Source organism: Puma concolor, chromosome B4, assembly GCF_028749965.1.
Source record: "Puma concolor isolate L17-30 chromosome B4, mPumCon1.1.hap2, whole genome shotgun sequence".
In the NCBI taxonomy this organism is placed as follows: Eukaryota; Metazoa; Chordata; class Mammalia; order Carnivora; family Felidae; genus Puma; species Puma concolor.
In genome coordinates this window covers 126,634,508-126,651,915 of record NC_141673.1, presented here as the reverse complement: position 1 = coordinate 126,651,915, position 17,408 = coordinate 126,634,508, and the positions used below count along the sequence as shown (strand labels likewise).

At 45.5% G+C, this 17,408-nt stretch overlaps 1 protein-coding gene across 6 annotated transcripts in view; it reads left to right on the top strand.

The window, feature by feature from the left end:
* The first annotated feature begins 2,746 nt into the window (after positions 1-2,746).
* Positions 2,747-17,408, top strand: part of SLC39A12 (solute carrier family 39 member 12) — an 86,305-nt gene continuing 71,643 nt past the window's right edge. For 3 of the 6 annotated variants that reach the window (XM_086714826.1, XM_086714827.1, XM_086714824.1), the window contains exons 1-4: positions 2,747-3,094; positions 4,215-4,561; positions 12,286-12,567; positions 16,435-16,642. In XM_086714826.1, the coding sequence (XP_086570952.1) occupies positions 4,301-4,561; positions 12,286-12,567; positions 16,435-16,642 (751 nt within the window). In that variant the 5' untranslated portion in view covers positions 2,747-3,094; positions 4,215-4,300. Of the gene's footprint in view, positions 3,095-3,997; positions 4,562-12,285; positions 12,568-16,434; positions 16,643-17,408 lie in introns of all 6 variants that reach the window. The other 3 variants (XM_086714825.1, XM_086714829.1, XM_086714828.1) reach the window with 3 other exon arrangements.

Below are 17,408 nucleotides of genomic sequence, written 5' to 3'. Positions count from 1 at the left end.
CCCATGCTGTGCTGTAAGAGAAGCTTGCACTTATAAGTAGAATCAAGGGACCTCGTCACAACCCAAGGTTGCTCCATGGTGTAAACACCAGTTTCAATGCGGACGGGCCTGGATTTCTTGCGGCACCTACCGTCTGTGTGACACTGAGTATTTCTGAGATGTACAATGAGTTCATTAGCTTCCATTGATATCACATGAGAAAATACACATGAAGTTGCTTAGCACCGTGCCTAGGCATAAAAGACACTCAAAAAGTGATAACAAACATTATTATTTAGAGAGGTTAGTGTCCTGGAAAAAGAGGGAAGAAGACCACGTAACGGAGCACCTGGGGAGAAACTGGGCCCAGAGGTAGCTCAGAGTTGTAGGACCTCCTATTACTGCCTGAGAAAGGCCCTCCCAAGGCTGAATGCTGAAGAGGCACGCACAAAACCCTGTCACCAGCTCAAAGCCTCCTTTCCTGAGGAAATTTGCTGGGAAATTGTTGAAATGGATATATAAATCTGTGATGACGACGGAAGTGAATGATGATCCCTAAAGTTGTACAGTGCACAACCTGCAAAACTGTACTGGGCATGCCAGAACTATACCCACAAGATGGCTTTCTCCTCGTTTTAGTCTCTTAAATTGCTGATGTGTTGTATTTTACGTTTCCCGGTGGGCCCCTTTAAATTCTTTCTAGGTCAAGGCAGGGAACCCATGTCAATACGTTATAAGACCTGAAGAAGTTGAAAGGTAGGATATACCAAAAGGCACAGAATCCACGCTGAAGGAAGGACTGGTCAGCCCCTGTCTTCCCTCCCACTTCCAGTCCACTGCATCTTCCTGTGATGGCACAAAGTATCTGTACATCAAGACATACTGCAGCAGACGTGAGTGGTCCCAAGGGGGCTAAATGCCTTGTAACTACCATTCAGGAGGAAATTAGCTCCTTCTTTATGCATTTGTTTAGCTAACATCTGAAACGTACTACCCCTCGACGTTGGCTTCGATTGCAGATACAACCATGTTTGAGAAAGGTTGGTTTCAGGCTTGTGGGGGAAGCAGACGGCTGCGACCCGGAGTCAGGAGAAGGTGACACCAGCCGTGTTCCGCCAAGTGTCTCCTTACCCTTTATTATTCCCACTTTCTTCCGATCCGCCTGCCGGCCCTCCGCGGTTTGGCTGGACTTGGGGCCACATCCAGGGCTTCCCCCCGACCCACCTGAACGTCATCTCAACGGGGACAGGGACAGGGACGTGGTCGGTGGCTGACTGTGGGGGCGCAGCCAGCCTTGGGGGCAAACAGCACAGGCTCGGGCACGTGACAGGGGGAGGCAGTCGACCTCGTGGGGTGTCGAGCGGCTGTGGGTGGGGTGGCTGCAGGCGGTGGGAGCAGCGGAGAATTCCTGCAGGAGGTCACGTGCTGGGGTCCTATCGGGAGCGAATCCCTTAGCCACAGGGAAGCCGAGGCTGGGAAATAGGACTTCTGGGGTGGACACCAGCATAGGGGAATCGGGAAAAAGCTCCCCAAATCTGAGAAGGGGGGCACTGTCCTGGCACCAGAGGTTAGAGCGAATCAGGATCCGGTTCCGCTGCAACCCGGCAGTTTATGCAGCGAGACCTGGGCAGGGAAGACAGATGCGGCACCTGCTGGTTTGGGGCGGGGCCGGGAAGCCAGGGCTTAATTCCGGAAACAAGGTCAAGCCGAGGGACTGAAAGCACGTGATGGGAGGACGTGATACTGTGCTCAGTAGGTTTTGGACTACTTTGCTCTAGTCACCTCCCAGACGACCCCCGAGACCCCCGGGGCTGAGATGGTCTCCCCTGTGGAGATGGAGGGGGCTGTGGCCACGTCCCTCTGTCCTGAGCCCAGGCCCTTCTCCGCCCCGACTGGGGTCACAACTGGGGGCGGGTCCTGACCAGCTCCTCTCGCCTCTGCTGGCCTGATGATTCTGGACACTAACTGCAGCTCATCTCACCAGAGAGCTCAGGAGAAACAGGCCAGGTCTCTGCCCTTGGCAGTTTAGGCAAATCCAAGGGCTCCGTGATGTGCAATTAAAGAGAAGCCGGGCATTTCTGGGAGCATTTGCCTTCCACGTTTCTGTGAGTATTAGCAGCGTTCTCTTAGGATGGCCTCACCCTGCTGCTGCCAGTTTTCATACCCAGTTAGCGACGGAGGAGCTAATGCTCCCAACTGCTTTCTCTTTTCATATCCTCCGCCTCCTTCCAGAAGCCCCCTCCCCTCCCCACTCCTACCCCAGGGCCCGAACTCGGAACTCCGTCCCTTCCCTTCATCCTCTTTGTTTTTCCTGTACTATTTACATGCACTCTGTGCATTTTGAAATCGTGGGTTGTAACTTCTTACCTCCTATACAATTTGCCACTTTGTTCTCTCAGTCACTCCTTCGTAAGAATTTGCTGAGAGCCTGTTTCACAGGGCGCTTGTATCACAGGCTCTGGGGTCAGAATATACACGCTAATTAAAGTTCCCCACTCCCATCCACTTACTTCCCGGGTAAGAACTTTATGCCTCCAATAAAGACTTTTCCTCCTGTTTAAAGACAGCTTTTTACAGATTTTCGAATGCCTTCAACCTTTTAAACCTCTGCACCTGATAAAATTAAGGCTTTAAAGAGCTTACTTTTTCAATAAATCTTTGGTTTGAGGGTTGATAAAACAGAGAAGCAACTGAAAAGAAAAAAGAAATCTCGATCTAACACTAAAGCCTTTCCGTCCTGCAAGGTGGAATCCTTTGACCTAGATCTGTCTCTTCAAAGGCACGTGACAGTAAGAAATTCTAGGTTTTTCTTAGACTTCTAAGAGAACTGGTAAATATTGATCTAAAACGTTAGGTTCATTAGCCAACTTTTATTTGATTTTCCTGAAAATCTGCCAGACAGAAAGTTCTCACTCTTACCCGCCTTCATTGGTATCCCCGGAGCAGTTTTCTCCACAGCAACGGAAAACGTCTCTGGGTTGAAATAATCCTCTCCTGCTTCCAATGCACAGTCAAGGAATTTTAAAACCAGAGGACTTTGTAATCACAAAATACTCCCCGAGATTTAGAAGGCCACAGAGCTCCAGAGAAATAGCCATTTATCTTTCTTCTAACGGTAAGCACTGCGTTTAGAAATGTTTGTAGCATCTTCTGTCGTTTTTTAATGCTAACATAAGAATCTTAAACTCTCTCTCTCTCTTTTTTTTTAAATCGTGGAAGTAATCCCAGTATCTTTGTTACTACCCCACAGTCATTATTAGGTCATTTCTGGGCCAAGATCTGACATGAGATGCTGTTAACAATTTGTGTTCCTTAAGCAACAGATTGAAGAGATTAAATTTTTTTTTTTTTTTTCAGAAAGTTGATTGGCTCTAACATTGTCCTTTATGCCTTTAGTGACCACTGAGTCTGTGGATTTATTGTGGCTCTTGCGGTCTTGAAACACTCTTGTTTTTCTGCTAGCTCGTACTTTTAATAAATTACAAACTGGAAAATGACCAGTGTTTTCTGGACGTGACAGTTTTCTTCCATAGTACCCTTCTTATCTAAAACCTTCTCACTCAGCATGATGTACGTCATTTGTTGAAATTTATTTTCTCAGGAGCACACCTGGGTGGCTCAGTCGGTGAAGCATCCGCCTTCGGCTCAGGTCATGATCTTACGGTTCGTGGGTTCAAACCCCGGTCGGGCTCTGTGCTGACAGCTCAGAGCCTGGAGCCTGCTTCAGATTCTGTCTCTCTCTCTCTCTCTCTGCCCCTTCCTAGTTCGCACTCTGTCTCTCTCTGTCTCTCAAAAGTAAACATTTAAACAACTTAAAAAATAGTAAGAATAAAAAGAAATTGATTTTCTCTTTATTTTTATTTGTTTACTCGAGTGATGAGAACCACACCTCACAGAGTTCTACATTAGGATGGGATAAAATGAGGGTATTTCCTGTCTGGTTCCTATGACTTGTACCCCGTGCAAGATAAACAGAGAAACTTACCCTTCCTGACTTTTTTATTCTTTTTTATTTTAGAAGGAGGCAGTGTGACAAACTTCTTGGATGTTCTACAGTTCAAAAGTCTCCAGCCATGATAGTTTCCTGCTGTTCGCAGTTATAAATGACCTACAGACCCCCTACTGTTCAGAAACAGCTTGCCATTGCAAATCAGCTTAGCCACCCAATTAATGAATCCTTTCAAACACGTTGCAGCCACGGTAATTAAGGCCTTTATTTTCCCCCTTTACCACAGAAATTCCTCCCATTACAAGTTTACACCGTGAACGGCAAGCCACCCAACTCCCTTAGACACTGACTTGAGGTAAAGGAAGAGTGGAAATGTGCTTCTGGACAAAGCTTCCGGTATTTTGGGTGCCATTGTTCCTTCTCCTCAGCCTTGTTCCCTCTACTGAGACAGAAAGACCCTCAACCCAGGACAGCGGCAGCACTTGGAGTCCAGGCCACCTGACGGAAGTGCTACGAGCTCTCTCTGCTGGCGATCCCCCACCCCTGAACCATTCTGGAAGCCTCCTCAAAACACTGATGGAGAAAACTGGCTGCCCACGGAGGACAAACGGAATGCAAGGAGATTGCCATCTGGTTAGTGTGACAGAATGGGATCAGGTACCAGGGAACGTTCAAGAAAGAGCAGTGGCTTCTCTAGCCGTTTGCTTCAGTAAGGCAAACTCAAATGCAGTACCCAAGTGGGCTGTGCCTTGTGATGTCATGTCTCCCATATTTAGGATACGGAAAGTCATTTAGCGTTCTACAAATAGTACTTGAAAACAGGGAGGATCTTGTTGTAGCAAAATGGTAATGTTTGTAGAAGCCTTTCTACGACCCTTGTGCATGTTCAGAGGTATTTAGTTATAAGTGTGAACTTTTTTTTTTTTTAATTTTTTTAACGTTTATTTATTTTTGAGACAGAGAGAGACAGTGCATGAACGGGGGAGGGTCAGAGAGAGGGAGACACAGAGTCTGAAACAGGCTCCAGGCTCTGAGCTGTCAGCACAGAGCCCGACAAGGGGCTCGAACTCACGGACCGCGAGATGGTGACCTGAGCCGAAGTCGGCCGCTCAACCGACTGAGCCACCCAAGCGCCCCTGTAAGTGTGAACTTTCTAAGAGAGAGAAAGAGTCCGTGCGTGCACAAACTGGGGGGGGGGGGGGGGGGGGTGCCCGAGGAGGGGAGAGAGAGAGAGAGAGAGAGAGGGAAAGAGAGCAAGGAAGAATCTTAAGCAGGCTCCATGCTTAGTGCGGAGCCCAGTGTGGGGCTTGATCCCACAACCCTGGGATCATGACCTGAGCCAAAATCAAGAGTTGGACACTTGACCGACAGAGCCACCCAGGTGCCCCACAAGCATGAACTTTCAGTTCTTTCTTCTTTCTGATTCACTAATCTCCCCCCGCCCTTTTCTTTTGTGGTTGCCGTGAACTTGTGCGTCACTGGTTAGATACGATTTGTTTTTGATGGCATGATGATAGTACTATTATATTTGTCTAATGTTGAATTTTTTAAGTTTACTGATTTATTTTAAGAGAGAAAGCATGCATATGTATGAGCAGGGGAGGGGCGTAGGGAGATGAGGGCGGGGGAGAGAATGCCAAGCAGGCTCCACGCTCCACACTGAGTCTATCTGGGGACTCGATCCCACCACCGTAGGGTTATGACCCGAGCCATAGTCAAGAGTCAGATGCTCAACCAACTGTGCCACCCAAGCACCCTTAATGTCGAATTTTTAAGTACTTTAGCCTGATTGTTGATTGGTGTTTTCTAGTATTTTGCATGGTGGGCAGTTAATGAATTGGGTAATCACCCTCTTAAAAATGAGGTATCCGGGCTAAAATGAGGTCTGTGGCTCCTACGGCCTGGGCCCACAGCCTACCCCCGGTTTGCCAGGCGACTCTTACGCCCTGGCTGCACCTCAGCATTGTCTGGGCAGCTCTCACCAAATACTATGTGGAGACTTCTTCCTCCATAGATGAGGTTGAATTGACTTGCCTGGGATGGAATTTAAAAAAAAAATTTGCTGCAGGTCACATGAATGTAACATCCACATTAATGTAAATTCAGCATTTAAGGTAGAATCAGAATGTCTCTGTCAGGGTAGGGGAATTGATAGGAGCCTCACCAGAGGTAGGAGCTCATGTCTTAATTATACCCAAAAATAGACAAAAACACTCTTCACCATCCGTTTCCTGACTGGTGAGATTTTTTTTTTTTCCAGAATGAACCTACAAATAAATAAATGAAGACATGAATGAATGAATGAATGAATGAATAAATAAATAAATAAATAAATAAATAAATAAATAAATAAATAAATCTAGTAACTGCCTCCAGCAAAAAAATTTTGGCAGACTTTCTCAATCGTGCTTAGTTTTAGGGAAAACATTTCCTGGCCAAGTGTTTTTGTTTTTTGTGTTTTTTGTTTTTTTATTTTTTTGTTTTTTTGGTTTTTCTTTCTTTCATGACAGAAGGGTCTGCTAATAGAATTTGTCTCTGCTCTGTGCAAACAGTGAATAATTCAATAATTAGTGAAATTCCCAAGGGTCCCCAGAGCAAACATGTGTTATAATAGGCAACTCATCCGTGATGACATTAATTTATATATATAGCAACATTAAGACTTCCCCATGGAAATAAGTAGGAGTCATGTCTTATTAATGTCCTCTGAGAATGTGCTGTGGGGAAATGTTCTCCTCTAATGACATAAAGTGCCTTATTAAGGCTGTTTGAATATTAGTCAAGCTAGGGGGAATGTAAACATGCAAAATTGTTCTATGTTTTGTTTTGTTTTGTTTTTCAGAGGGAGACACTGTTTTGCACTTTTTGTTTTCTGTGACATTATCGAGACTTTGGCCAATTTCGCTTCCGTTTCAGCTATTTTTATTCCTATGAAGTGAAACACAGTCTTTAATAGCTTCGCCCTCTTGCTGCTGCTATTTCTTTGTGTAAAGGACTGAGGTAAAAAAAAAAAAAAAAGTCATGGGGTGGCCTGGGTGGCTCAGTCAGTTAAGTGTCTGACTCTTGATTTCAGTTCAGGTCATGATCTCACGGTTCACGCGTTTGAGCCCCGCCTCGGGCTCTGTGCTGGCAGTGCTGAGCCTGCTTGGGATACTCTCTCTCCTCTCTCTCTCTGGCCCCCCTTTCAAAATAAATAATAAACCTTAAAAAAAAAAATGCAAATTTCAGCTTTACTTGCTCAGAGGGCTACAATTCACCTGAATCACCCATAGGCAAGGATTCCATGAAATCTCTCCATGTCATTCATAAAAAGCCGGGGAGAAACAGTGTCCTATTGTTTTCACAAGCATCTGCATTCTGGCACAAGCCTTGTTGTTGGATCTTTTGTGTCTTTTTAGGAACTTCGTCCAGTTAGAGGCAGGGTTTAGATTGGAAATTCTGTGGTAAAAAGAGGGCAAGGGGATGAGTTCACATCCCTAAATGTCTGAAAAAAAGAGGGAAGTGAGTGTCTTAAATTTGTGGGGGGGAGACAAAAAGTTTCCAATTTTATTTCAGGCTTAGGTAAAAACTGAATGGGTGTGTGTGTGTGTGTGTGTGTGTGTGTGTGTGTAAATCAATCTGAACTATCTGAAAGCACTGTGCACTTAAATCCATTCAAACTTCAGCCTTTGAAAATGGACAGTCTTGCCTGATCGTGGCCTGGTTTCTTTTTTTCAATGAGAAGGGTTAGACTGCAGTTTTAATGAATTTAATGAGGGATTAAGTAACTCTAGGAGAACAAATTCCACTTCAGTAATGATGAGAACCATAACCCTACATGAGTTCCAGAGGCGGTGAAGGGATAAGAACCTGGTATCTGGAGTCAGCCAGCCCTGGGCCCAAATCCTTGTTCTGGCACTTTCCAGCTGTTAGGTCATGCTGAACCTCCGCTTTCTCATCTGTAAGACCAAAGTGCCGGTCCTCTCCTCGGGGAGCTCTCTGTGAGGACCGCAGGGCCATATGTGAGCTAGCTGGGTCACGAGAGCGCCAGCTCTCTCTGTGCCCTCACATTTCCTGTATGTTATGGACATGTCCAACGCAGCGCTTCTGGGAAATAAGATCCTCCTCAGCACCCCCTCCTGTCCCCTCTCCCCCACCCCTCCCCCAGCTGTTCAGGGCTTGGGGTGTTTATTCAAGACCTCCAGGAGATTCTCAGACACATTCAAGGTAGAGAACCACTGCTTTAAGGTCCTGCATTTAATTCAACCTTCCTCCCACGTTTGTCTTAACCTGCCGTGCGTTGAAGAGTGGACAGCATCGAGCTTTATCTTAACTTGTTGATCTAACAGGTTTCTTAACCCTTCTCAGTAAGACTTATCTCTCTGTCAGTCAGAAATGCCACAAAATCTGGTCATGGGTCCACAAAAAGCCAGTGCCTGCCATCAGCAAACACCCCTCCAACTCTTTGGCAGGAAAAGGAAGAAATATAATTTCCTTTTTATGATCAATTCTAAGACAACCCTCTCCCCCAGAAGACCTTGTAAAAGTCAGTGGGCTTATCCAGAACCCCAAATCAACTTTAAGCATCTTTGGATCTAAAAATTTTAAAGTTTATCAAGTCTGACAACTCCTATTAACATAGAAGAAAGATTTCCTGTTGCTTTTTGTTACCGAGACTCTCTCCTCGCATAAGCAATGAACAAAGCTGAATGCAGCAGCTGGGGGAGGTGATCTGATTTGGCTATTGGAATCCAGAATCTGTGCTTTTCTCCCCAAAAAACTTAGGCCCCCACATGACAAGATTAAAAGGAAAATCGACGGATTATTCCTGAATGAGTCCATTCTTCTTTAACAAAGAATCACTTCACCAGGGTCAGTGCTTTGGATGGGTCTTGATGCCTATGAGGTGTAAGTATTTGCAAAATTGGACTAAACGTCCTCCCCCCAAAACAACCCAGCCACTGCTAACAGCTCTAACAACTGAAACAAATCTTGTGATGATGAACCGGAAAGTCCAGTCCACCATCAACCCCCATGGTGCTTTTTGTCATGTCAATGTCTGTTCGATTTTCTGGTGTTTCCTACAGTGTTCTTTCCTCAAGCCACTGTCTTCCGTACAAAGGTAACTCCTTTAAGAATCGGATGTCTCGGGGGCACCTTAGTGACTCAGGCTGTTGAGCAACCGACTTCGGCTCAGGTCATGATCTCATGGTTTGTGAGTTCAAGCCCCACATCAGGCTCGCTGCTGTTAGCACGGAGCCCGCTTCAGGTCCTCTATCCCCTTCTCTCTCTGCTCCTCCCCCACTTGTGTGCTATCAAAAATAAATACACGTTTAAAAGAAGAATCAAATATCATAAAAGGGCAGAAGGTTTTCAATTTATGGTCATTTGATTCGCAATTGAGCTTTATTCCAGCAGGTCTCAGAAACTTAAAGCAAAGTTTGGGCAACCTCTGTTCATTCAAGATGACTGAAATCTCTAGTCAGACAAAATGAGATGCTCCACAGGTATTTAAAACATTTTCAGTCAAAAGCAATTGACCTTCCATGTTATATGCTTTTTAGAAACCACTTCTGGAGCGAACATTGGTATGATTTCAGATCTTACCCTCTCCTCTGCTGCCCCAGGCCACATCCCTCCTATTCCAATCCTAGAAAGGTACATTGAAGAGGAACCACAAATGGACAGGAGTGTGAGGCACATCAGATGGGTGAAGTGTAGCCATATACTCTGCTGTGTGCTATCAACCAAGCTCCGGCCACATGTATCTGGTCTGGTGGCTTCGCGGAGGTCCCATTTCTCGTGTCACTGATACCCTTTTGCCTCATCAACCTCATCAAACAGCCTAAATGGCATTTGAAAGTCTGTCAACAGGAACTCATTCAATCTTCAAGTGGTACTATGTTCTCTCATTGATTTATATTAGAGCCTTACCAATTACTTGGCCTCCCCATTGACCTCTTTTTCTATCAAACAGGAGGGAGAGAAAATTACTGGTTGAAGGGGTTGTACTTTCAGTACATAGGTGGGTCTACAGCTCAAATTCTTCATGGCCCAAAACAAAGAGATAAGCAAATAAAGCAAATCATTGGCATAGTGGGAATTAAGATTGGGCAACCACTATTAGCTTTGTGATTTTAGCTACATTATCTACCCTTTTGTAGACTTGGTTTTCACATATGCTATAGGTATACCTTCCTTGTAGAAGGAGGACATACCTCATACTGGATCCTGTGCACACAAATGTACCCACTGTTTAATTCACGAGGCACCAAATAATTGAGGAATTGGTACTCTAATTCTTTACATCATTGCAGAAATAGTTGGTGACTTATCACATAGGCTGGGGCCATTTTGTTTTCTATTTAAAATTTTGGAATCATGTTCTTACCATCAAAAAACTCATTATCTGACTTTTTCCAGAAGCGATTAGATTGAGGAATGCCCAAATACATAAGGCACTTAGCACAATCCTGGGCACCTGGCTTCCAGTAAAGGCTAGCTAATGCTATCAATAGTTCGGTTTCAGGAGGCGGTATGTTACAAAGAGAGGCTTGATGACACTATGTTTCAGTTGACTAACCTCCTTAAGTCTTGGTGTCAGCCCCGCCAATAGCTACCAACCCATGGACTTTTCTCGTCTGCTACTCAAGAAACAGAAATGTGCTGGGGTGGTTTCAGTGGTGGAGCTTAATAGTCACATTGAGTGACTTGATGGGAAGCCGATGTCTCTCTTTTTGCCGAACTCTTACCCCATCACAGTTGAGTTGGGGAGAGAACAGAACCTGTATGGCTTGTGAAGAATGTGATTAATGTTTTGCTTTGGAGACAGATGACATGTTTCTTCCTGACTCAGACGGTATGTCCCAGATGTTATCTGGTGGGACACACAGCATACATGGAATTAGGACGCCTGAAATTTCCACCTCAGAGAATAGATGAAAAGATACCATCGTACATTGTCCCACATTGGGAAGAGTCCTTCTGGGGCTCAGGACAGGCATCCCTCCATGCCTTCATTCTGTGGCTGTGCCTCTGGGATCCTGGGAGAGTTGTCAGGAGCTCCCCACTGTCTCTGAAGGAAGGCAGCTCCTGTCTTGTGGGGAGGGCTTCCCTTAAATAGCCCTGTCTGTATCTTTTTCTCATCGTCCCGTTACGTTACCCGAAACACCTTCTGCCATGCAGACTTCCCAGATTAGATGAGCCAGACGTCTTGCTGTGGGTGTGAAGCAAGTAAAGCGTGGTGGAAATATTTTTTAGCCGTTCTCTTAGGTAGGATAAAGGCGAGGCAGGTGGTGTTCATTCGTTCCATTCTGCACCTTGTAAGTGCCAGGCATTGTGCCGGATGCTGAGGATAGAACCGTGCACGGACAGAACCTGGCCTTAATGGACCACTCGTTCTAGAAGGAAGAGCGAAAATAAACACGGGGAGAAAGCAAGTTTAGAACACTAGTGCTATGGAGAAAATAAACGTGATATATGTTAGAGCTGCCACCAGCCACGTGTGACCGTGGGCCACTTGATAACGTGGCTCGTCTGAATCGACACGTGCTGGTAAGTGTAAAGTACGCACCAGAGTTTGAAGACTTGGCATGACGAAAAGAATGTCAAATGGCTCACAAATAACTTCTTAAAATTGTCATTACAAGTTGAAGTGATCATATCTTGCATATCTAGGTTTCAGTAAGACACATTACTAAATGTATTATTAAAATTAATTTCGCTTTTTCAGATGTGGCCACTAGAAAATTTAAAGTGATGTGTGACTCGCCTCTGTGGCGAGGGTTGTGTTTCCATCGAACAGTGCTGTGCTGGAGAACGTGGGACGGGGGAGTCGGGGCTTTCTACTTTGGGTAGGGTGTGGATCCTCAACAGCGTATCTCTTTAAGCTGAGATCAGAGAATTGAGGGGGAAGGAGACCCGAGAGATGGTGGAAAGAGCTTGGTGGAACTGATGGAAAATCACAGGGGCGGAAGGTTAGTGAGCGATGTGGAGAAAGGCTAAGGTAAGACAAGAGAGGTAGGCAGGCAAGAGCCAGACCAAAGAGAAAATTGTATGGAGCTTAGATTTCAATCTAAATGCAATGGGGTCATTACCTTAAACGCCAAAGAGCCAACGGGTTTTACTCAAGGCAGCAGATGGACATCTGGAGAGAGAGAGATTACTCTCAGGGAGTAAGGGCTCCCCGGGAGGGCAACATCAATGTGCAGAAGTCTAGCCACGACTACCTTATTTGAAGCTGGCTGTTAGACCTACCTGTATTCCCCCCCTATTCATACAATAATGAGCACTGGAGATCTGGCGGTCGTTAGTGTTCTAGGACTCTTTGCTAAACTTTGTTTCTACTTTTGTTGTTTTATGTTTTGTTTTTGGCACAGTGCTTTGAGCCAGATGCCCTGTTGCTAATAGCTGGAGGAGATTTTGAGGATCAGCTCAGAGAAGAAGTGGTCCAGAGAGTGTCTGTTCTCCTCCTCTTTTACATTATTCATCAGGAAGAGATCTGTTCTTCTAAGCTCAACATGAGTAATAAAGAGTATAAATTTTACCTGCACAGCCTCCTCAGCCTCAGGCAGGATGAAGACTCCTATTTCCTTTCACAGAATGAGACGGAAGATATCTTGGCGTTCACCAGGCAATACTTTGACACCTCTCGAAGTCAGGTAAGAAGGGCACAGGTCAGGTAAGAAGGGCACCTGGCTGTGCTGCTAAGAGACAGACTTGGAGCCCTGTTTTCTGTCACTTGTTTATCCCCATGACAGTCAAGGACGTCTAAGAGAGGTATTTGTGGGTTTCAGTGATGGGATGTTAAGTGACATCATCTGAAATTCTGAGTATAAAAGGGGGAAGGGTGATGACTAATGACTGTAAAAGGGGTTCTAGCCAGAAGGCAGGTGGGTGGTTGGGTGGGCAGGAAAGCCAGGTGACAGGACAACTCTTTTCCTGAACGTGAAAGTGAGTGATTCATGGCTTCCGATCGATCTCCAAGAACTGACCCACGGTGGGGAGGACGCGATGCTCTTTGCCTCGCCTTCCGGCCAGGGAAAAAGAAGACAGAACCGGTGTGAGAGAGGTGAATTTATCATTCGTTGCTTCACCGAAGAAGCAGCTTGCAAAAAGCATTATTCGTGACAGTCAGCACAGACAATAGCTCTTCTGTAGCTTTTGATTTGTGCCACACGTATTCAGGGGTCTCTCGAAGTGCTTTGCTTTCCTCGTGGCTCCCACTGTGAGGAACCAGGCACCTGGTCCCTTCCAGCCTTCGTTACTGTTCCAGCAAGAGCTGGCCTTTCAATTACCTTTATGCTTTCTGCCTTGCGGTGGGGAGTTTGAGCAGATAAAGCGCTCTGGTCGTAGGAAAAATTTTAAAGCCACATTTTCTTAAAGAATTGATTGAACAGTCACCAGTGCATTTTGAAGAGTGCCATGAAACCTGTTTTATTTTTCTCTCTTGAATTTTTCATTGACGTGTGTCTTTGAGCTGCTGTAACAAAAATACCACAGACTGAGTGGCTTCTACACAACAGAAATTTATTTCTCATGGTTCCGGAGGCTGGAAGTCTGAGATCAAAGTACTGGGCAGATTTGATATCTGGTGAAAGCCCCCATCCTGATTCCTCAGAGACTATCACCTCACTGCATCCTCAGATGGCGGAAGGGGCAGGGGAGCTCTCTGAGGTCTCTCTCCTAAGGGCACTAATCCCATTCCTGAGGACTTCACCCTCATGACCCAATCACCTACCAAAGGCCCCGCCTCCTAACACTATCACAGTAAGTGGCAGGATTTCAACATTTGAAATTTGGGGGAACGCAGTCATTCAGTCCGTAGTGATGTATGTGGACGTATTTGGTTTTTGGCCTCAATTCTGGCTTCCAGGAGCCCAAAGGCGTCTGTGCATTCATGCTGTGGCTCAACGACCAGCCGACATATCCTCCAACTTACTGTAAAAACGTTTAATTTCTCTTGCGATTGGCACACAGATGGAAAGACTGTTTCCTGAGGTCTTTGTGGGCATCATTTTGGTAACTCTCATCTCATGACTCTCCAAATAAGGCCATATTTTTGTGTCCACTTCCAACTGAGAAAACGGGTTCCTTTCTAGAATTCGGTTTCTGCTTCAATAAGGAAGTACGCCCACATACAGTTTCTTCAGTGCAACATCCATATGATACAAGATCGGTTCAGGTCAGCCACTTCGAAGCAGATGGTGTGTATATATTCGACGCAGATTTCTGGTTATCCAACACAGGCCGCAAATACCTGGGCCTCCAAGCATATGTGAGAGCCAACATTCCGAGAACAGAATAAAATAATTCAAGATTATGTGTAGACGTACTTTTTCCGCCTCTTCAGTCAAGAAGAATTAAGAGCTCGTAACCGTTGCTGGGCCTCGGACGGTTATCTTCTGGAGGAGAGCACTGTCTCCAGTTCCTGGGAAGGGTCCTTTGTTCGCTTGGGCTGGAATTCCCTTAGGAATCCTTAGTCACTCGATCCAGACTTGTACAGGAGGCCTGTGGGCATCTCACCAGAGCATGCCGCTCTCTCCGACTAGAGAGCGTGAGGCCACAGACGGTGCTGGCAGACCAGGCCCGCCATTACCAGCAGCTCCAGGTCTTGGTCTGCACAGGACTCAGCCTCTGCAGGTGAAGCCACTAACAGCCACTCCAGGGGGGCCTTAACCAGCTCACCAAGAAACAGCTTTACCCCGTAGTACGCTAACGTAGCCACCCTCCCTGATGGCCCAGAGTATAAACATCCCTCTATTCCTTCATTCTCTTTTATCCAACTACTATTTTATCTTCTTGGCTCAGTCTCTTGCTCCCACCTCTCCCTGTTTCTCCCCCCACTGTTTGCTGTTTCCATGGGAGATAAGCAGGGATCTCTACAGACTTCTCTGCTAGCCCTGACTCTTACGTGGAGGAATAATGGGTTGGTATCACCATTATACAGTTGACAAACCCAGACACCTGAGCCATTTTTAACTCTTTGGACTCCTTCACATTTTCCTACAAGTCCTTTGTAATGTGCCTCAAATATGTCCATTTCTTTCCATCTCTGGTGCTACCCTCTTAGGTCGAGAAGTATCTTGGACTAATAAATAACTCCCGAACTAGACATTCAGCCCTTAGTTTCTATCCCTGGCAATGTCTTCACTACTTTGCCACCAGAGTGATATTTCTAGAACATACCATATTGTATTGTTCTTTTGTTTATAGCATTAGTGGCTCCTCTGGAGCCTTTAGGGAAAAGTTTTCGTGATGGCTCTTGCTACCTTCTCCAGCCTCCTGTCTATCAGGTACACCGATGGACACTGGGACCAACAAGAATAGTAGCTAAGATTCGCCGACCGTGTTCCGTGCACCAGCTACCATATTAAGTATTTTACACACATGAGCTAATCTTAATAACCTTTGTGGTAGGCAGCATTGTCCCTTTTTACTGATAAGAATATGAGAGTGAGCAAAGTTAATAATTTGGCCCAAGTTTGCTCAGTTACAAACAGCAGAGATAATTTTAAAACCTAATCTGTCTGTCCCAAGCACGATGCTACGGAACTCACTTTGATGATAGGAAAGGCCCATCAGCAGCTTGGATTTCCGTTTATTTCTCTACACAAAAGGAAGGGTATTTAAGAGCATAGGCTATGGAGTCAGATCTGAGTGCACATTGGGACTCTACCTGTCACTGGCCAGGTGGTCTGGGAAAAGGGTATCCTGTGCACAGAGCTCTGGGACAATGAAAAGAGAACATAGTGTCATGGACCTAGCATGGCGTCTGGCACACAGTAGGTACTCAGTAAATGTTGGTGTGGCGACGAGGCAAAAATAGGGACTCGGTCCGTTTCAGCCATGATGATGATATTATGGATGTAAAGCCAAGGGAGAGATTTTTATGAATGGGCATACTAGGGGCACGTAAGGCTAGAGTCTAGCCTTTCAGATGCTCATAATTTAATTGAAGACCACTCAGTGTACACATGGAAAAGATCCCATGTCCTATGGGAGTTCAAAGAACACAGAGACTGTGCCAGCTTTGGCCATCACTTAGCACGCATTGAGCCTGAGACTAAAGGCAGGCATTGAAAAGGAAGTGTTCTGTGATGACACGAGGCCGCAGGGCCAGTGTGAAGTCAAGGTCGGGAGTAGAGATTTGAAAGTCCTTACACTGTGGGCTGGACTTGAAGCTGGAGAAAAACAAGTCACCACCTGGAAGCCTGTGAACAAGAAGAGCGAGAGATCTCTTTGGAGAAGACACTCTCTGAGGGAATAGTGAGAAAGGTTAGGTAACCGAGGACCACTAGGGTGGGAGTTAGAAAATACAGTGTCCGGGCAGATAAAAGAAACAAGCATTTTCCAGACAGAATTCTGTCTGAGACTAGAGAATGTTGATAGTTGTGTTCCTACAAACAGCTCAGACCTCTTTAAGGTGAAAAACTCTTCTTTGTCTTTTGGGGAAATCCTAGAGATATTTTAATCAAAATGGCTTTCGAGGTGCAAGCTTTTTCTTTTTACTATGCATCTGATTTCAGTGTATGGACACCAAAATGCTGCAGAAAAAGTCTGGAATACTGAGCGGGGATGGTGCTGATGAAAACACACTCCCTCGGTTGGCAGCGACGATCATCACTTTGTCCCTCCAAGGTGTTTGTCTGGGGCAAAGAACCTTGCCGTCTCCAGACTATTTTACGGAATATATTTTCAGTTTTTTGAATAGTACAAATACTCTCCACCTGTCAGGTAAGGATGCTTTTCATGAATGTAACTACCAAGTCATGCCTACTAAACAAATTGTGCCAAAAAGAGTGACGCTTTTTGATGACTAAATTTATTCAGGTATGTTCTAAACACTATTTTATCATAGCCTGTGGTAAGACAGCTCAGGTGGCCCTTTTAAGGCAAACATGCTATCATATCTTTGTGGCGATGAGGCAACAATTGGGACTCGGTCCGTTTCAGCCATGATGATGATATTATGGACGTAGAGCCAAGGCAGAGATTTTTATGACCTGCCGTAAGTACTGAGGAACGCTTGTCTGTTTGGTACGTAGTCCTGGGCGAGGGGTCACAAACTGTTGCCTAGAATGAAGACATGGAAAGCCCAATGGTGCAAGAGCCTTGGTGGTGTTTGCTTGTAGCCATAAAAATCTATTACTTAATTTTAAATAAAAGTCGTGTGAGCTCTCCATCCTGGTTATATTAGTGACTGCCAGCTTTTTGGAACTCCGAGAAGAAATGGGATGCCAGGGATGGAGCCAGAATGTTTGTTTTGCACATTTCTTTGTACTCGACAAGGCATTAAAAATGAAATGACGTTTAAAAAATCTGTACCAGGAGGCCCTGTTTTGCACACCAAGGGCTCTCGGAATGTCGCATAATAGCTGTTGCTGCTGCCAACACACTTCCTCTTGGGAAGTCACAAGAAAAAGGGAGATGTGAATTTACCAAGGGACCGACAACGCCCGTGATCTGGGTAAACCTCCCAACTCTGAGAGAAGGGATTGCG